Source organism: Haliotis rubra, unplaced genomic scaffold, assembly GCF_003918875.1.
Source record: "Haliotis rubra isolate DU_JTF1 unplaced genomic scaffold, ASM391887v1 Scf83, whole genome shotgun sequence".
NCBI classification, from domain to species: Eukaryota; Metazoa; Mollusca; class Gastropoda; order Lepetellida; family Haliotidae; genus Haliotis; species Haliotis rubra.
In genome coordinates, this window is record NW_025767557.1 from 1265341 (window position 1) to 1287165 (window position 21825).

Below are 21825 nucleotides of genomic sequence, written 5' to 3' on the forward strand. Positions count from 1 at the left end.
AAGGGGCATTTTGTTTAGTGTCTATCAATGTACATTCAGCTTGCCCTCCATAGATCCAATAATATGAACATCTATATGCGTTGATGTCATTATCTTATGCGGCAGTGTCCCTTCTAGGATTCCATACTTATCATCGACTAAACTCGGAATCACTAGCAAGACGTTGCGAACCAGATTCGATTCTCTATATTATTTCAAGCCCATAGTAAATCTGGGTTCACACATTGTACCGATGTGGAGAATCGAACCCGGGTCATCTTCGTGACGAGCGAACGCTTAAACCATTAGGCTACCACACCGCCCCCATAAAATATGCCAAAAGGAACCGAGAGACTTTCTTCAAAACTGTGGCAATCTAAACTTGCTACATAGTCTGGACTTGCATGGGATCTATCGGACATATTTGTTTCGAAGTATAATAGACCAGGTCCTCAAGTACCACACAGACAAGCAGATAATTAGACGCCATGTCGATGACTGAAAAACACAGTGAAAAAACAAAAACACTCATTGCAAAGTTACTGATCAGTACAATATATTTTAATCGATTTATGCTCTTTTATTGTTATAGTACAAGGATTGATTTTCATTTGTCTTTATAGTCCGTTCGGCTCAAAAGCGGACCGATGAATTGCAATCTTACTCGAAAACTAATAAACATAAAATACTCAATGAAACGCTGATCATAATCAAAACATCATACCCACTCTGTGAGTTTTTTGCTGCATTTTTGCCCTAAAAATAATAAAGTTGTTTAACAAACTATCATTAAAATATTGACACAGTTCACTGTTTGTTACGAGGGAGGAGTGCAGAGAAAGGGACAGCCAGGTGTTCGAGAAGCACGTTCACAGACAGTTATTTATTCATTAACCTGTGCTGTCCCTTTCTGCACTCCTCCCTCGTAACAAACATTGAACTGTGTCAATATTTTAATGATAGATTGTTAAACAACTTTTTCATTTTTAGGACAAAAATTCTGCAAAACCCTCACAGAGTTAGTATGATGTTTTGATTATGATCAGCGTTTCATTGCGTATGTTATGTTTATTAGTTTTCGAGTTAGATTGCACTTCATCGGTCCGCTTTTGAGCCAAACGGACTGTACAAATACAAGCAATACAAATGTCAATACAACAACTGCATGCATCCGTACGCTCCTGTTCACCAACATTAACCAGCAATTGCACAAGGCATGACTTTAAAGGAAACAACCGCGGATTAATACTACTATTCCCACTTTAAAAAAGCAAATAAATCAAAATTTTGAATCATTTAACGTCGACTGTGGAGATTTAACCGATCACCTACAGTACAATACATTCTAATCGATTTATGCTTTTCACCTATTATTACATAATGCAAGGATTGATTTTCATTTGTCTTTTAAAATACAAGTAATGTTCACAAACATTAAGCAATAATTGCACAAGGCATGGCCCATTACTTTGAAGGAAAGAACCGCAGGCGTGAACAGTCGCATTTACAACCATTACAACTATAGTCTGTTTGCAGTGAAAACGTACCGATGAATTTCAATTTTTCTAAAAAAGTAAATCGAATAAAGTGAAATTAAGATTGCGAATCGTCACAATTTTACCTTGCCAACTGAACATTAAAATATCAGAATTTTATTCAACTTAGGATAAAAGTTGTTTAACAAACGATCATAGTTTCAAATCGCTATTACTGGTTTGTATTACAAGGGAGTATGCACATCAAATAAAACACCGAGAACAAGTATAGTTGGTCTAAGTTAACGCTCACGATGAACTACACGTGCATTTGTTTCTGTTCCAACTACTGCTCTTACCCTTTTGTAATGCAAACCAATAATAGCGATTTCATTGCATGATCGTTTGTTAAACAACTTTTATCCTAAGATAAATAAAATTCTGAGATTTAAATGTTCAGTTGGCAAGGTAAAATTGTGACGATTCGCAATATTAATTTCACTTTATTTGATATACCTTTTTTTGTTTAAAGTGAAATTCATCGGTACGTTTTCACTGCAAACAGACTATACATGTATTCCCATTTAAAAAAAATGCAAATAAAACAAAACTATCAGTCAGTTAACGTCGACTGAGGGAGATTTAACCGACCACCTGTCCACCACGGATGTGTTGCCTCAGTGTCTCGATGACAAATTCGTTCCACTTTTTCTCCCATTTCTTCATAGCCTCCATTTTCTCTGTACTTGTCATTGCGCTATACCTGAATAAAATATAAATAATACACATAATGATAATAATAAAAGTCATCATCATGTATGTTTATATTAGGTTTCATTACAACAAGGCTGGCTGCTATAAGGCAGAATAACGAAAATATTTGCAACAAAAGTATGTACTGTAATTGTGGATGAAAAAGTATTATACAGGAGGTTAATGGGCATTCGTCCACACTCGCCCCTTTCCGTAACCTACAAGAAGAGAATCGCTATTCGGCTTGTCCCGGAATAACACGACTGGGTCACGAATGGTGAATGGGGTTACATACACTACTTTAGCAGTATGGTTTGAGGTTTTGAATTTAGATTTAAAGGTTTAAAGCCTTGACCAGAGCTACAGTTCGAGAAGGAACGAGTGAGTTTTAGTTTTACGCCGCTTTTTGTAATACTCTTCACACATTGTACCCATATGGTGAATAGAACCCGGGTCTTAGGCGTGACAAGCGAACGCTTTAACCACTAGGCTACCCCACCGGCCCTCGAGAAGGCACGAGTTCTACTGATATAGTGTGAGAGAAAATGTTCGATAGCCAAATGTTGTGAGTCAGTAACGTAGACCCGAGGTTAGAGTGCTATCGCTTTCGCAGATTGACGATTTGGTGCAGATGGAGTAAATGTTTGTTATGATGAGTGGGGGACATGTTACATATAAGGTAGAGGGTCCGCAAGACAATATACGGTCCCATACTAGTGCCATAGCTCTCGCAGATTCACTACCCCGACCTCACCTTAATAAATTACGAGTGCCTTCCTTTTCACTTCTAGTAAGAAGTGCCCTTAAAGGAAAACGCCACTCCTGCTTTGAAGGTGTGAAAATATGGATCGGGTTTTTCTTCGCGGATTTAAAATTTACTTACTATGGATCATAGATTGGACTGGTTTGTCTTGTCTTCGGCGCTATTCTCGCTGCGCTGCCCGAAGAGAAACCTATCGACTGATTCAAGAATGAGAAATCGGATATCATAACAGAGGCTAGTATGACAAACGTATGGATAACACTTTTTTTCTTGTATTTTGTGGATGCGACGGTTCGTCAACTTGTCATGTTCGTCTAAGGACTGCAACCCGGGATATCACAGCCTCACAACTCGCTACTGAACTGGCACATTTCTACTGAGATGAATGGGTGACGGGTATCCGTCTAGTCTTACATTATAGAGTTGATGGCAAGTTGTTTCAGCACCTCTAGACCTGCATCCTCTCTTGTCATCGCCATGTACGCCATATAGAAGTCATGTGACAGAGGAAGAGCGCCCCAAGCGGCAGGATCGTCACTGCTTACTACCAGCGGGTAGCCGTCAGCGAACAGAGTTACCGCCCCATGATTCCGCAAATCTTCCACTAATTTCAAAACCTAGTATAAAGAAAAACAATTGTTTAAATTATTACAGAAAATATCGATTTTTTATAAATTATATTAATAGGAAATGGAAATTATTATCATCTGAAAATATTCAATAAATAATTTTATTCGGTAAAGAACACCTAGTATCCAATACGATTCCAGTGTGAATCAACGACTTGGATTTCAAACGATTATCAATAACAGAAAACAGAACGGATGGAATATGTTTGTTGAGAACTAACACAAGCAATATCACGGTGACACATATGATCCACCATCTAAGCTAGGATCCACGATACGTGGGTATGGTTCGTGTCGTGCCTTCGGTGTACCAGCGACAAACCAGGGCCTAGATTTTCGAAGCTCTCTTAGAGCTAAGATAGTCGTAGGTTAATGTTAATGTATGGCGATTACGACTATCTTAGCTCAAATAGAGCATCGAAACTCTAGGCCCAGGCAATTAGTCTGGGGCTAAACGTCTGTCCCATGCGTCCCATACTAGAGACCCATGTTCGAATCCCAGATTCGCCCGGATCATGTAAACAGGTTTGTCGATTTACAAATTAAACTCATTTTTATTAAATTAATTCCTTGATCCATGGAATATTTTTTACTTAACGTGATGGTCATATACCTAGTTAACCAGTGTCGTCAAAGGTTCTGGACAATGTTTCAAAAATCAAAGCAAGGTCATGAAGTTAGCATGAAACCAATATCCTTATACGTAGCATCTACCAGAGGTGACATTTGGGGATTTAACATGAAGAAAACAAGTGGTCATCCCAAAGGTAACCAACGGTGCCCCCTGCTTCTAGCCGAGATTTATCATGGGTTGGGTCGTTAATATTTTCACCAACGGGGTTCGCTTACTCACTCACTCCTGATCAGTTTCCAGATTAAACCATATACCACCAGCCTGGTTAGATATCGGGTTGACCTCAATAGGTATATTGATTGGCTACTGTGAGAATACGGAGCCAGCAAAGGGAGGTAATAAAATTATCAGGCCGAGCCATAGATGCATCCAGGGTAGTTGTGGAGATTTATCGTAACGTATACCCTAGAGATTATCGAGGACGGTCACAAGGCAGGGAAACAACAAGTACCATGTTTTATGTCTTTTGGTATGAAACGTCCAGGATTCGAACCACTGACCTACTCTCCACCAAATCAAGGAGGCGGTCATTAGATAGTTATATATCAACAATGTGTTATCCTTCTTTCGCTTTTAAAAGTCCCATTTACTCACACTTTTCTTAATTTCAGTTAGATGTTATAACAGTCCGGGTATATTTCTGCAATTATAATTATATCACAAATATTCAGATATGAGCTCACCTGGTTAGATATCGGGTTGACCTCAATAGCTATATCTTTCTGTTTAATCATCTTCATCACTTCCGGGTGTTTGTAGAGGGCAAAGCCGTGGCCGATGCGGGTGGAGTTGAGCAGGACGGCGTCGATGAGATTCAGATCGACTTGGCTACCGTCCCAGTCTAAGGGATTGCACATATGAGAGAATTGAACAATTTCAAAGTTTTAAGAGATGTTATGTTGTTCAACACTACGCATGGTCATTCGGCTATTTCACAAAGGCGTGTAAGTAATGGAACGTGTCCACAGAATGGCAGTTAATCACATCTTAGAGCCGGGTAGACCGATCTCCAACTTGTTCCCATCCTTACTCGACATCTTAATTGCCAAAAATGACACCTTTACACAGATCTGATTTAAACCGGGATGGAAGGGGAATATCGGTTTTGGATAGAAGACAATAATGTCGATAGATAATTGAAATATCTAATGCCAGTAGGTTTAGTCAGGCAGGGTAGTGTTAGAAAGGGCTGGATTGAGTCAGATAGGATCGGATTGTGTTATGCAGGAGAGGATTGTGTTTGGAGGAGTGGGTTTTGGTCTTGGTTTTGGTTTTGGTGGATTGTGTCAGACAGGAGTAGACTGTATCAGACAGTAGTGTAGTGGATTGTGTCAGACAGGAGTAGACTGTATCAGACAGTAGTGTAGTGGATTGTGTCAGACAGTAGTGTAGTGGATTGTGTCAGACAGGAGTGGATTATGTCAGACAGGAGTGGACCATGCCATGCACTTGTGGACGAGAAGATTTTGTCAGGAAGAAATAGATTGTGCCAGACAGGAATAGATTGTGTAATGTAGGAGTGGATTGTGTCAAGAATGAACGGATTGTATCAAACGTGTGGATTGTCTCGGGCAGAATTAAATGCATCAAGCTCGGGTAGATTGTGATTGTGATTGGATTGTATCAAACAGGTGATACTTTATTTCAAATTTAATTTGGTTGATCTAAACATGACTTGATTATGTCAGGTAAGAGTTCACTGTGTCATTCATAAGTGAAATGTGTCTAACATGTATGGATTGCGCCAACAAAAACACCGACGTCAATGGCGTATTTGAACTACTGAGAATTACAAAATGGCGGCACATGCCTGTTTCCCCGGCGTGGAAGAAATATGGCACAGAGACCGGCGGGTTCAGTGTGGAGGGATACAGGAGATCATCCAGATAGTAGCTCAGTGGATTCCCGGACCTTCCTGACCAATCAGATCGAAGCCACGGAGAATGTCCGAGTAATTCTGTTGATATTTAATGTAACTCTTTATATCATCCAGAATGTCCACTCTCTTGAAAAATCTGAAAAAAAACATTACTGTGCTGAAGTGACGTGTTGGAGCCACGATGGGGACAAAATACTTCAAACACAAAATAATCATGGATACCTTTCTCAGATATTTTTCAGGGGACGAGGAGGCATATCTCTTTTAATAATAGAACTACTTTCATGTTCATCATGCCCGACTGAAGTCGCGCTATCACTTTGCCACCTTACGGGGGATGGTCCACAACTTCTTCACACGATTTCTATTTTGGCCCGCGTTCTTCCTGCAGCCACCTATATTCAGCTTTCGGAGTCCTAACTCCTGGATATATTGAACGTGTAACACTTCCGCTTGAATTCATGCGCTGTCTATGGCACTGGCATGAGTCAAAGGTTTTGTTTGTGCGTTTATTTAACGGTGCACTGAGCAATATTCAGGCTATAGGGCGGTGGTCCTTAAATAATCCAATCTGGGCCAGACAATGCAGTAATCAACATCGTGAGCATCGATCTACGCAATTGGGATGCGATGACATGTGTCAACCGTGTCATCGAGCCTGACCACCCGATCCCGTTAGTCGCTTCTTAAGACAAGCATGGGTTACTGAAGAATAATTCTAACCTGGATCTTCACAGATCATTAGTCAAAGGTACACACTTGCTCTGCACGGTTCAAAATTTCGGGGGGCGTTTGGGTAGCCTAGTGGTTAAAGCGTTGGCTCGTCACGCCGAAGACCCGGGTTCGAATCCCCACAAGGGCACAATGTGAGAAGCCCATTTCTGGTGTTCCCCGCCGTGATGTTGCTGGAATATTGCTAAAAGCGGCGTAAAACCAAACTCAGTCAGTCAGTCAAAATCTCGGAATCTCACTTGTATAAGTCAGTGTGTTACCTTATCCCGCTCTGTATCAGCTTGCATCCAATGAAGTCTGGATGTGATGCCATGTAGTCATTGACGGTGTCTCGATACGTCACCAGCTTGTGCTCCTGGTCGTGCTTGGTCCCATCCAGTTCATACAGCTGGACACATGAACGTGTTGGTTATAGAGGTAGGTGGTTCAACATGAAGGCCTACATAATCTGGAGTTCACTTTGAAAGGCCTCGTACTGCTTTAGGAAATAACATCATCAATAGGGCCCGTAAGTAGGTCACGGCACTTCGCGAGACCTTGCGTTGTTTAGTACTTCCGGTGACAAACAACGTTTCATTCCCTTTCGAATGGCCTCATGATTGTCATTTGACAGTAAGGAACCGATACTCGTTGCAGGAATAACACATTTCCGATCTAACCACCCCCAAAATTAGCCAACTATTACGATTGTTAATGCTGTGACAGCGAAGCATGGTTGTACACATGTTCCGGTCTAGTAAAGTCATATTTGGCGGTCGCGCAATTTGGAACCAGAACTGGTTCTTGAATATGCGCTAATCACCGGAAATCTGTTACCGGAAGTAACCTGGGCCCCGTCTCGCATGTCGCAAGTTGGCGAGCGCAAAGGGAGTCGGGAACCAGCTTAGTACCGGAAGTAGCCCTCGCGAGACTTACAGGCCCAATAAGAAACAGGGATTACTGCGGCTGTGTAACAATATACCCAACATACCCTTATCACTGATAAACAGAATCTCTATTTCCCCCAAGTGATCTTGATAGTGTTGGGCCCATAGGTCAGTAGTTATTAAATGTTTCCCACCCATAAATGTGTACAACCCGGGAGATTATCATACTTGTTCTAGTCCCACAGCTGCAATTTAAAATGATATTGGTATTCCCCTTAACCTAACGTTTCACCCTATTGTATATAATAATATTGTTATATAACAGCGCGCCGACATGGTGTGGGATTCCCACGAGAATTGGGTTGATGTGACAAAATTCAGAAACAATAACAGGGCGAATCTAAGATTCGAACCAGAGACCATAAATTTCTGGCATGCCTGCGAGACGCAAATACTGCACTAGCCCTCCTTGACACTCCCTCCAGCGATACCCATGTAGCTCTGATCTACGTCTTATAGCGATATCAATACAGACTCACCGCGGACAGTGTGGCTCTGATCTCTGTGTAGCGAGCTACTGATCTCTGTGTAGCGAGCTAGGTCTTATAGCGACATCAATACAGACTCACCGGGGATAGTGTAGCTCTAATCTCTGTATACCGAGCCACGTCTTATAGCGATATCAATACAGACTCACCGCGGACAGTGTAGCTCTGATCTCTGTGTAGCGAGCTACGTCTTATAGCGACATCAATACAGACTCACCGGGGACAGTGTAGCTCTGATCTCTGTGTACCGAGCTACGTCTTATAGCGACATCAATACAGACTCACCGGGGACAGTGTAGCTCTGATCTCTGTGTACCGAGCTACGTCTTATAGCGACATCAATACAGACTCACCGGGGACAGTGTAGCTCTGATCTCTGTGTACCGAGCTACGTCTTATAGCGACATCAATACAGACTCACCGGGGACAGTGTAGCTCTGATCTCTGTGTACAGAGCTACGTCTTCTAGCGACATCAATACAGACTCACCGGGGACAGTGTAGCTCTGATCTCTGTGTACCGAGCTACGTCTTATAGCGACATCAATACAGACTCACCGGGGACAGTGTAGCTCTGATCTCTGTGTACCGAGCTACGTCTTATAGCGACATCAATACAGACTCACCGGGGACAGTGTAGCTCTGATCTCTGTGTACCGAGCTACGTCTTCTAGCGACATCAATACAGACTCACCGGGGACAGTGTAGCTCTGATCTCTGTGTACCGAGCTACATCTTACAGCGACATCAATACAGACTCTCACCGGGGATAGGACACCGGAGAGCTGTCTTATAGCTCAATACATCTCACCGGGGACAGTGTCTGATCTCTGTGTACCGAGCTACGTCTTACAGCGACATCAATACAGACTCACCGGGGACAGTGTAGCCTGATCTCTGTGTATACGTCTTATAGCGACATCAATACAGACTCACCGACAGTGTAGCTCTGATCTCTGTGTACCGAGCTACGTCTTATAGCGATCAGACTCACCGGGGACAGTGTACATCTCTGTGTACCAGAGCTACGTCATAGCGATACAATACAGACTCACCGGGGACAGTGTAGCTCTGATCTCTGTGTACCGAGCTACATCTTACAGCGACATCAATACAGACTCACCGGGGACAGTGTAGCTCTGATCTCTGTGTACCGAGCTACGTCTTATAGCGATATCAATACAGACTCACCGGGGACAGTGTAGCTCTGATCTCTGTGTACCGAGCTACGTCTTATAGCGATATCAATACAGACTCACCGGGGACAGTGTAGCTCTGATCTCTGTGTACCGAGCTACGTCTTATAGCGATATCAATACAGACTCACCGGGGACAGTGTAGCTCTGATCTCTGTGTACCGAGCTACGTCTTATAGCGATATCAATACAGACTCACCGGGGACAGTGTAGCTCTGATCTCTCTGTGTACCGAGCTACGTCTTCTAGCGACATCAATACAGACTCACCGGGGATAGTGTAGCTCTGATCTCTGTGTACCGAGCTACGTCTTATAGCGATACCCATACAGACTCACCGGGGATAGTGTAGCTCTGATCTCTGTGTACCGAGCTACGTCTTATAGCGACATCAATACAGACTCACCGGGGATAGTGTAGCTCTGATCTCTGTGTACCGAGCTACGTCTTATAGCGATATCAATACAGACTCACCGGGGATAGTGTAGCTCTGATCTCTGTGTACCGAGCTACGTCTTATAGCGACATCAATACAGACTCACCGGGGATAGTGTAGCTCTGATCTCTGTGTACCGAGCTACGTCTTATAGCGACATCAATACAGACTCACCGGGGATAGTGTAGCTCTGATCTCTATGTACAGAGCTACGTCTTATAGCGACATCAATACAGACTCACCGGGGATAGTGTAGCTCTGATCTCTGTGTACAGAGCTACGTCTTATAGCGATATCATACAGACATCACCGGGGACAGTGTAGCTCTGATCTCTGTGTACCGAGCTACGTCTTATAGCGACATCAATACAGACTCACCGGGGATAGTGTAACTCTGATCTCCACGTACTGGACATTATCCTCCTCAAACTCCCTCAGTGCTTGTTGTAAGTAATCCTTGAATACCGGTGTATAGCGATATAATCCATTGACAACCTTAAAATACAGACTAAACTTGTGCCAAACATCGTCCACGGTGACATAGGTGGAATCTGGGTCGTCAACGATGATGCTGATGTTTCTTATGAGTCTGAAAAGGGTATATTAAACTCACTTTTTAAGTATCGCTGACCGTATATTCTGACACATTACCTCTGCATGAAAATGTATGACAAAAATTTGACATTTCCAATTCTAAAGTAAGGGTTGTGTTGCTCTCATTTCGTCACAACCTTCATTCGGCAATTTCGTTTTGTAAAAGAAACAATTCCTCAGATCAGAAACCTCCTCGTACACGGAACACAATAGACGGCAACCTGTAATGGGTGCAGATGAAATGACAAACATCTATATGTATGTATGAATGTGTGTTGTTGTTGTTGTTGTTGTTGTTGTTGTTTTGCTTTGTTTGTTTGGTTTGGGTTTTGGTTTGTGTGCGTGCGTGCGTGCGTGCGTGCGTGCCAGATATGATATATACAGACCTGGCCGCTTCATCCAGTGGAACAGAGAATGCAGAATGAATTAAAATTATTTCAGCCATATAGCGACTAAGAATTCAGAAACCAAATTGGCCGCTATAAAAAGTGAAACGTGACGTCACATCTTAAATGCAGAGATGGCAACGCTCCGTAAATGCGGGTGTGGGTTCGAATCCCGGGTGGGACTCAACCTAAGAAAAATGAACTAAAATATGTACTTCATTGAGAAAGTGTAGTTCCAAATTAACATGGTACATCTGACCACTTTCTAAATGTCATTGTGAATTCAGAGATTGCAAAAGGAATGTTTTCATAAGACTTTCATAACTGTTTGCTTTGTTGCACTAATATTTGCAGAACTGGTTGGCCCAGCTGACTTTTAGGAAAGACTTCCTTCCGTTCCCCCTTATTGCCCACTTCCTTCTTCCGCAGATTAACAGAGGTAAGGCAACGTGGTTCAACCCAATATATTGTAATTAATTTTTGGGCTTTTAGTTATTTTTGTGAACCGCCTCCGTGGTGTAGTGGTTAGAGCGTCCGCCCGGAGAGCGGAAGGTCGCGGGTTCGATCCCCGACCGCGTCATACCAAAAACGTTAAAATATGGTACTAGTTGGTTCCCTGCCTGGCGCTCGGCATTAATGGGTACAACAAGGACTGGTCGGCTCGGAGTCAGTATAATGTGTCTGAGTGGGGTATTCATGCTTCACTGCGGCATGGTATCACAGTGGGCTAGCACTATAAAACCAGCTTAAGTCTGGGCTAGTACAAGCAGCCGCACATACACATACACACGCATGCAAATATCTCAAGCACGTTATATTTCACCTCACCTCACCTATTTTGAGTTCTCTAGTAATTGCTGAAATAGGTCTCAATAATTTTAGTATACATGTAATTAACCCAATTCATTATTTTGGATGGGGGAAGGGGAGGAACTCTTACCAACGTTTATCATACCTCTTCCTTTAAAATATATATTTGAATAATTTTGAATATGAATTCCTAAATGCTGTTGCAAAGGGCCGTGGGGAACGTCACCCGTGTCACTGCAAGCTACTCACTGCTGGTCAAACAGCTGAGCGTCCCCTGACCGTTCCCGCATGTGCTGCACACTTTCCCATTGGCAATCTGCATGATGGAAAATATTTAGGTCATCAACAAGCACACGAGTTGAATATAGTTCGTCCAAACAACAGGTGCAAAATTCTTTGAAAAATATGTTTAACTTACATTATTCTGTCAATGTTAGTCTGTCTCACAGTCCCTGAACCACATTATTTTTCCCTACTGCCTTGCCCTCCCTGCAATGCTAAAGCCCTGAATGAAGCAAGTCTAGGGTCTCTTTGGGGCTCCTTTTTAATTTAAATGGGTTTATTTGTTACATTAAAAATTATATATTCAGAAACAAGCGTTAGTCTATGTCGATGTATCGGGTAGCTGTTTACTAAAACAATGCGATGTGCCCTCTCCGACACCATTGTGCAAGATCGGTGATTCGAACTAGGATTGTTCATCAATACGACAGATTAAGACTTTGGTGTCATGAAAATAATAAAAAATCTAAAAAACTCGCGACAGATGAAATAATGACATTATGAACGAGTAAAGATGTCAGTAATTTAGTCTGTCTCGCGGTTTCTGAAACATCTTTTTCCCTTCCGTCCAACCCATTCTATTGCCGCGGATGCAAAAATGCTGTATTCCACCATTTTTTCGAAAATCTTCCCCTTTCATCCGCGGCAATACGACACGGTTAATGCGTACGTGTTCCTCATCTTCCTTACTCTTCCGCCAGTCAAAAATATTCCGCAAATGGGCTTAACATGTTCAAAAGCTCGATTGCGGAAATTAGTCATTCCTTATGTTTAAAACGCAAGTAACGCAAGTATTTCGCAGGCCTTCCGCAACGCTCCCTTCCCTTTCCGCATGTCATGGACCTTTAAAAACTGTGACAGTTAAATGAACTGTGGTGGGCCTTAAAACTGTGATGTGTTAGTAGTGTAAATAGTGTTATTATTGTCATTGTCCGCTTTACTTTCATGAATTAAAATGTCTTAATCTATGCAGTATTTGTTGATTCTACATGCACGTCGACGCCATGGATACTTAGGGCACTTTTACCCCAAGCATGAGGTACTTAGCTTTATTCTTCCCAGAGTGCTAGAGTTGCACTATTTCAGCCCTATAAATGCAATCAGGAGCTTTACCAAAGGACAACCATGAGGTACTGTGGAGCTATTCTTCCCAGAGAGCTAAAGAGGCCATCACAATTGGTAATACGTGTATGCATCTCCACAGGGGTTACATCTTGCAACCCCTTTGAAAATGCATGTCATCCTTGACACTTGCAAATGAGGATTACTTTGAAGATTTCGATTGCAATTTCAAGACAAGTTCCTTATAGACGATGTGGATACTTCTCATTTTGTAGTGGTTTCCTTGGTATCTATACTGCCGGGCAAAGAATGTGAACACCACAAAACTTAGTGCCAATATTAACTGCATTGTGCAGGGTGCAATCACTGAGTTTAGCTATTACGACACTAGGTTTTGTAGTGTTCACTTTCTCTTGCCCGATAGTATATACTGGTGAGGCTGCAACATACGACAACTTTTAATAGGCATGAATTCATCCCCATCGGGGTTACATATAGCAACCCCAATGAAAATGCATGTCATGCTTGAAACTTGGAATGAAAACAGTAAACATTCAACATAATTTAATGACAGAAAAAGTCAACGCATTAATAACTAAAATGTTGTTACAATTTGTTTGAGTGGCATTTTAGGAGTTGAGACGTACAATATAGAACATTTTTTTATGGATAACAACTTCTGTGGGCTTCTTCTTTATTTTGTATTCTTGTTTTAAATATTGTAACAGCCATATAGAACATTTTTTTAAGGATAACAACATTTTTATTTCGTGGGCGCAACGTTTCGATACAGGTTCATGTACCGTTGTCAAGCAAACGTCGCACTCACGAAATAAAAATGTTGTTATCCTTTAAAAAATGTTCTATATGGCTGTTACAATATTTAAAACAAGAATAGAAAATAAAGAAGAAGCCATGGAATGAAGTCGGAATGAGAGAAATACAGAGATCATGCTTTCAGTAATGTCACTGATTTGCAAAATAAGTCTACAGTCCAGCTGTATCTCCCTGTTACTCCCGGAGTACATGTCACTTGTTAGCACAATGGAAGTAGGGTCAAGCCACCTGTCACTGTTCACGTTCACATTACACAACACACAGTTAGTGACGTCAGCTGAAGATCTAAGGGCAACACAGTTAGTGACGTCAGCTGAAGATCTAAGGGCAACACAGTTAGTGACGTCAGCTGAAGATCTAAGGGCAACACAGTTAGTGACGTCAGCTGAAGATCTAAGGGCAACACAGTTAGTGACGTCAGCTGAAGATCTGAGGGCAACACAGTTAGTGACGTCATCTGAAGATCTAAGGGCAACTTCACACTTGTTTCTGTCTGATGATGTAGGGTTGCCAAGCGTCTCTTCCAACTTCACTGTTGAAGTAGAGCTTGAGGTACTCCCACTGTTTCCCGGCCTCTATAGTGTCTCTGTTGGGACCACCACATTTGACAAATCATGCATGTTGGCTGTCTCACGCCACTGCCTAGGGATGATGTTGTGGTCTTCGTCTTCTCTACGGGCACTGCGCTCTGAATGCAGGTGTACCTCGTGCGCAGTATGTTGTGAAGACAGACGACAGCTTCAACCATACTTCTGACGACATCTGGGTCCCTGATGCAGTGCAGTTAGAAGGAATTGCCAATTGGCCAAGGTGCCCAAGGCATTCTCAACAACTCTGCGTGCTCTGGATATCCTATACTTAAAAAACAATTCATCGTCTGTGAGCCCCCGTCTGGAGTATGGTTTCATGAGATACTTTCTGAGGCCAACCGCGTCGTCCCCCAGTGGAAATATGGCGTGTCGACGTCGTCATATATCTTCGATGCATTCTTTAAGCTGTGAGGCGTTGAAGATCTGAGCACCGGACATGTGCTCCATTCCACCAACGTCTATCCACAGGAACCTGAGTGATCTCCATTCCTGATCAGTATGTGGACACTGTATTACTTCGTCTTTGTAGTGATCGATGATAGCCTGACATACCTCGAGTAGGAAGCTTGCAATGGTGTGACGAGATACCCTGGGCCCCATTCCTCAAAGCGAGGAGGATCGTAACTCCCATATTTTAACATAGACTTACTGTCGTAGCGCTACGATCGCTTCGAGGAACGGGGCCCTGAAGTTATATGCCAGAGTTTGATATTTGTCACCAGAAGCCAGATGACGCATGGTGACAACAAGTTTCAGCAAGAGTGCGGCCCTTAATTTGTGTCCTTCTTTGTTAGTCGAGGAGCCAAGACCATCAGCAACTCGTCAGGTTAGGTGGCACCCGGAGGGAGTTGAAGACGTACCGTTTGTCTTCGAAACGGAGCTCCTCCATCAGTTTGTCATAGTTACCAAGACCATGTCTTCGCTCCACTCAACCATGGACGCTTCCAGAACCGTTTGGGAGTGTATGCCCTTCGTCTTACTCGTCTTCTGTTGTGGATGGCAATACCTTGTTGCAGTTCATTGTACTCATGTAGAAGCAGCTCCAAGTTATACAACTTTTCAGTAGGCTTTTCCGTGTGGAGGAGTTCCAAGTTTTCCATGTTTCCAGTAGTTTTCCATGTTTCCAGTAGTGGAATGAGCTTCCGTGGTCGAAACAGCGTTTTTATAGGCGGACTCAGGCGAAATTCCTTTGATCTCTACCGAAATTTCCGCAGAAATGACGCGTTCGATTCGATTTACGAGGGTCATCCGCGGTGTATACGTGCTTATTCCGTCCTGAATGCAAATATTCCGCGTGTTTCCGCAGTGTTTCCGAAGTTCTTCCCCGCCATCTGGATTAGTACCGTAACCTAACGCAGCTATTCCTCGCATGTTCCGCGGTTTCCGAGTGTGTTCTGCAAATTATCCGAATCTACTCGTTCCTAGGTGTTCCGTAGTTTCTCCGTGGAATTTTCTGCCGCTTTGCCTAGGTTTTGCAGTCGTTTTGCCGTTTGTGTTCCGAAGAATCCGTAAATGTTCCAAAGGAGTATCAATTTACATTTTTCCGTGGCATTTTCTCCAATTTTCCGCGCAAAAAGACCGAAGCTCGTCCGTAGATTCCATTCCGCGCACGTCCGCGAAGGTCCTTCCGTGCCGCAGCCCAGAGAAATGGGGGTATAAGGCAAAGGTTCTAAAGGAAGCAAGTCAAGATTTCCCACGGATTCAAGGAATCTACTAGGGATGAAACGGTATACCGCGGTATTAGTAGAACCGTGGTATTTACCCTTCGGTTCGGTATACCGTAATGTAAACCAAAACTTCGGTATTTTCGGTTTTATGTACGTTTTATTAACCTTTTGAAATGACAGTTTTGTTCATCCAAAATAACAAAGATTATGGGTTTTTCCATGTTATACAATGTAAGGTTTGGCTCTTGTTGTCAACTTTCTATATTATGATCATCTCTCAAACGGACCGAACCGAAGGCCTTGTACCGCTATACGTACCGTACCGTGGTAAGAGCGTACCGTTTCACCCATAGAATCTACCGTTTCTTTGGAGATTCCTTTCAGATCAAATGCATATATTTCAATGACATCAAAAGTTATGATCCTGACTACGACACTGACGCCAGGGGTAAAAGTACTGTCGGAAATAGAAAAAAAAACTGTTTTAGGCTGTTACTTAGACTAACAACTAGTCTCTGAAATGAACATATTTTACTGAAAAAGTTCATAGTAAAAAATATAAAATATAATGAAAGTATATCCTGAGACTTTCCTCATTTTTTCTGAAGCTGAAAATCTAGACTTTGCCACATTTTCTAGACTTGCGTAAAAGGCTTTCTTGGATATATTTGCTTCAGGGTCTGTACGACAGACTAGCTGTTACTCTGTTACCCGGATATTATTTGTAAATTGTTATGACATGCCGTTTGCTTCCCAGTTTAAATCCCCTAAAGGATTATCTTATCTCAGCTTATATCTCTATCCTCCAGCCCGACCCTAACCAGCGTCTGCGACACCCGTCCTCGTTTTGCTTTGTGTTGACCCTTCCTGCCTGTTTCTTCTTATAGTGATAGTGAGACTAAATGGTAGCTTCATAGTTTCAGTATTACAGTTATTATTTTTCACGCTAGCTATCGTTTATAATGAAGCTAAGTTTAATTTCAAAATGGACATTTAAAAATTGTCCTTTGTAATATAATATCATCGCACACTAATTTGCATAAAACCATGGTCTGTTCCAAATAAGTCGCTTTGGACAGAAAAAAACGCATGTCTCATTTCTGCACTAATCTCTCCTCAGTAAAGTCCTTTGTCTACATTTCCTATCTCCCTACCACTGACACTGTAGTTAGGCCGAACTTACATTAACAGATATTTCACACTAACACATAATAAAAACATAAATTGTAGATATCAATGCGAAAATAAAGCTGGTTTTATTTCTATTTCCGACAGTACTTTAGTGATTCTGACAACCACATTGACGTCAGAGGGAATGATTCTGACAACCACATTGACTCCAGAGGGAATGATTCTGACAACCACATTGACGTCAGAGGGAATGATTCTGACAACCACATTGACGTCAGAGGTAATGAACCACGGTATCTGACAACCACATTGACGTCAGAGGTAATGATTCTGACGTCAGAGGCAATTGACGTCAGACGTCAGAGGTAATGATTCTGATTCGTCAACAACATCAATTTTAAACTTCTGACGTCACTGAGGGAATAATTCTGACAACCACATTGACGTCAGAGGGAATGATTCTGACAACGTCATCAACATCAGATTCTGACGACAACCAGGCAATAATACTGACGTCAGAGGTAATTCTGATTCTTGACGTCAGACAACAACCACATTGACGTCAGAGGTAATGATTCTGACAACGTCAACAACATCAGATTTAAAAGTTCTGACAAAACTGACGTCAGAGGCAATAATTCTGACAACCACATTGACGTCAGAGGGAATGATTCTGACAACGTCATCAACATCAGATTTAAATGTTCTGACGACATTGACGTCAGAGGCAATAATTCTGACAACCACATAGACGTCAGAGGTAATGATTCTGACAACAGAAAGGACGACACAGTGTCTCAGTGGGCTAGTACTATATAAAAACTATAGAAACCATTTATGTTTTGACTGTACAGTGTTTAACGACGCACTCAGCAATATTCCATCAATATGGCGGAGGTCTGTAAATAGTCGAGTCTGGACCAAACAATCCAGTGATCAACAGCATGAGCATCGATCTACGTAGTTGGGATACGATGACATGTTTCAACCAAGTCAGCGAGCCTGACCACCCGATCCCGTTTATCGCCTCTTACGACAAGCATGGGTTGTCCATTTCTAACCCGAATCTTCACGGGTGACATTAGTCCGGATTAGCACAAAAAATACACACACGCACACACGCACGCACAAGAGTCTGCACGTCACTACAGGGCAATAATCTTAAACGCCACACTAAACCCCACATCCCATCACCCAGGAAGCGACCTCGACGTAGAATATAAAAAGTATGTCTCACATGAGTTTTTCGGCGGAATATCGTAGAAGTGCATCTGCAGGTGCCCGTAGTTGTCGTAGCACATGTAGCAGTTGGACCTGTACGTCACGTTCTTCACCAGCCAATCCAGACTTGTAATGGCTGACCCATGGGTGTGAAGAGCGCCACCTGGAGGAGGAAAAATACCCATCATGCAACAACTGAAGCAGAGGTCCACTATAATGAAGATCGAAGGGTCACAAGTTACAACTGACCACGTGCTTGTGCCGGAGTAACCCAGTGGGTAATGCGTTCGCCCGAGTCCCATTCCCTATGTGGGTACAATTCCTATAAGGGTACAATGTGCGGCGTAAACAAGTGAGTATTTCTGGCGAGTCTGCACGGGGTGCTGCCCACCCACCACCCACCCCTTTGTCTTGTAAGTTTATTAAATGACCATTGAAACTCGGGTGAAAATGAAGTGTGCACCATCACACCCCACCCCACCCCACCCCACCCACCCACACACACACACACCACACCACCCCCAATTTTCTCAACTGTGTGCACCCCTTCTTTCTCAAAAAGCTGTGTCCGCCCCCGCGACGTACGACATTGATCATTGTTCGTGCTTTCAATCACTGTATCGACTTCATTAATTACAGAATGTTGTGGTGCAGCTGCGAGCGACGGTATCCAGCACTGACTCACACATTTATTGTATGTGTATAACTCAGTCGTGAAAAGAATAAACTCTTCGATCTCCCACAACAACTATGTTTATTTCATTTTCACGTATTAGTTACCTGGAAGTATGCAGTAATTCAAAAATATGTATGTTACAGTGAATATGTCATTAAGTGCAATTGTGCTGGTGTCAAGAGGTGCCAGACAAATAGATGCAAATGCTACAAGGCTGGTGTAAAGTGTAATTCAAGGTGCCACTCATCTCCGTCTTGTTAAAATAAAAACTGAATTGATGTTCTCCAAACATGTCCATCATACATTTCCTTATGTACATAGGGGCGGTGGGGTAGCCTAGTGGTTAAAGCGTTCGCTCGTCACGCCGAAGGCCTGCGTTCGATTCCCCACATGGGTACAACTTGTGAAGCCCATTTCTGGTGTCCCCCTGTCGTGATATTGCTGGAATATTGCAAAAAGCGGCGTAAAACCATACCCAGCCAGCCTTATGTACATCAAACATGTATAAAGATATTATGTTGAATATAGATATCATTGTAGCAAAGAAACGTCTCTATCCTGCTTAATACAAAAGTCTGATTTCACATCTTTTTGGAAGAAATATCCCTCAAAGTACACAAGAATTGATCTCAGGGAATATGTCTTAAATTCTAGTCTATTTTTCAGTGACTATGTATAATCCCTGACAATTTCAGTGATTGTATATACTCTAGTGTTGGGAATTGGTTAAAATCTGATAATTGATGATTGGTTCATTACAACCGATCAATCATCGAAAATAGTTGGTTAGCGTTATTTATCAAATTGTCCTGGTTATGTTTGTTAATGTACACAAAATAAAGAACAAAACATGTAGTTCTTTCGGTTGTTTGGGCAAATTATGATGTCTTTAAAGGATGACTAATATGTTAGGAACATAAATTTCCTGGAGTCTTCAAGATAAATTTTAATCATGACTTGGAACGAGCTTGTAGTGCTTATGAAACGCAACAAACAAAACCAACCTTGTGATAAATATTGTCAATGCAAACAAGTGTTCCAAAATTGTTTGTGTTCGATTATGACAAAATGTGATCGATTGCTTGGTCGTTTAGTCATTACGTTCGTTCAATCAATTGGACCACCACTAATATACTCACAGAGTGAATCAGACATTATACTTACTCATTGAAAATTTCAGGGATTATACATATTCCCTGGTTTTACATATTCACTGTAACATATACACATGTACATATAGGCACGTACATTGAACATGCAGGGACGCATAAAAAGACAAAGAAAAGGGGCAAGTACGTGTAGACACACACCTGGCACGTGTGAACGTGCACCTGCAAAGAAAGACCACGCACCTGTTAGGAATACCTACCCTTAGGCATACGCTTGATAATCTGGAAGACTTTGCTCGAGTCTATAAGTTTCCTGGATTCGAAGAAGTTAATGGCTGGGGGGAATACGGTACCGTTGACCCGAGACTCTTCAATCTCCGCACGTTTGGCTGTGGTTAATATATCACTAATCAGTCTCTCTTGTTTGTTCAAGACAAGTGACGATCCGAACCTCGCTGATTCCTCCAGATTCATAATGCGATGTTTTTCAACAGTGTATTCCGATTTTGATATACATGCAATGTGAATAAATAAAACGTTTAATATCAATAAAGGAAAACACCATTTTGCACATGAATGCGTCATTTTCGAAGCGACTGGTACCTCTGTATCCAGGGTTTGCTCTGACGACGTGCCTGTCACACACAGATAAGATTACACATATTTGGTCTATAAGTGGGTAGATCACCTGGAATATTACACGATTACACAAATCTTCCATCGACAAGATAATGTATTCTAAAACCAGTGGTGGATGGTCAGACTAGATGGACCTCCACCCTCGGTCTTTAACCAAGACCGTGGCCTTGTACCTTGGGCCTATATCACATTATAAATACGTTTATATGGTGACTGGAATTCTTCTTGAATTGCTCAAAATTCAGCCCCCTGGTCCAATCGACGGTGTTGTTGTCAGCTAGCCAGGCAATGAGCATGTCTTTCACATCAGAACTGTCCCTGTATCAGATCTTGATTTCAGTAAATATGTATAATGAATCAGTGTAGTAAATATACATAATCCCTGATGGAAATACATATATACTGATTATACAGATTTACTGTAACATATATAGTATTCCCAGAAATTATTGAGAAAGTTGTTTCGGCAAATATCTAATACATGTATATAAACTATAGAAGTTTTACTTAACTGAATATGTTGAGATGTGATTCTCTTACAGTCTAAGTGTCTTTTCATTTCTTTGTGAGACCCCCTTGCCATGCAATACACGACTGAATGCGCCTAGGTACACAACCGATCAAAAGTCCGCAGGAAATCGTGTGACAGCGTATCCCAATATTCGGCCACTTCTTTCTTCATATCCTCAATATTTCTAAGTCCTTTTTGGCTTAATCTGTCCTTTATTAGTCCCCACACATCCTCAATAGGGTTAAGATCTGGGCTGTAGCTGGGCCAGTCTAAATCGAACATTTTCGTCCAACAACAACTGTTTTGTGGAGCCAGTTGTGTGTTTTGAGCCGTTATCATGCTGGAAAATCCAATTATCTTCATACAGTGTTCGGGCGGTTGGAAGGAGGTGACCATTTAAGATGTCAACCTATCGTTCCTTC

At 42.2% G+C, this 21825-nt stretch overlaps 1 protein-coding gene across 1 annotated transcript; it reads right to left on the reverse strand.

The window, feature by feature from the left end:
- Positions 1 to 1938: 1938 nt before the first annotated feature.
- On the reverse strand, positions 1939 to 20889 carry LOC124262303 (adenosine deaminase AGSA-like). The gene is given in 10 exon segments (XM_046696789.1): positions 1939 to 2217; positions 3385 to 3587; positions 4917 to 5074; positions 6044 to 6136; positions 6139 to 6248; positions 7105 to 7232; positions 10267 to 10477; positions 11928 to 11994; positions 18485 to 18631; positions 20514 to 20889. Coding segments are annotated over 10 exon segments (1563 nt in total). The 5' UTR covers positions 20839 to 20889; the 3' UTR covers positions 1939 to 2096.
- Between the last annotated feature and the right edge of the window lie 936 nt (positions 20890 to 21825).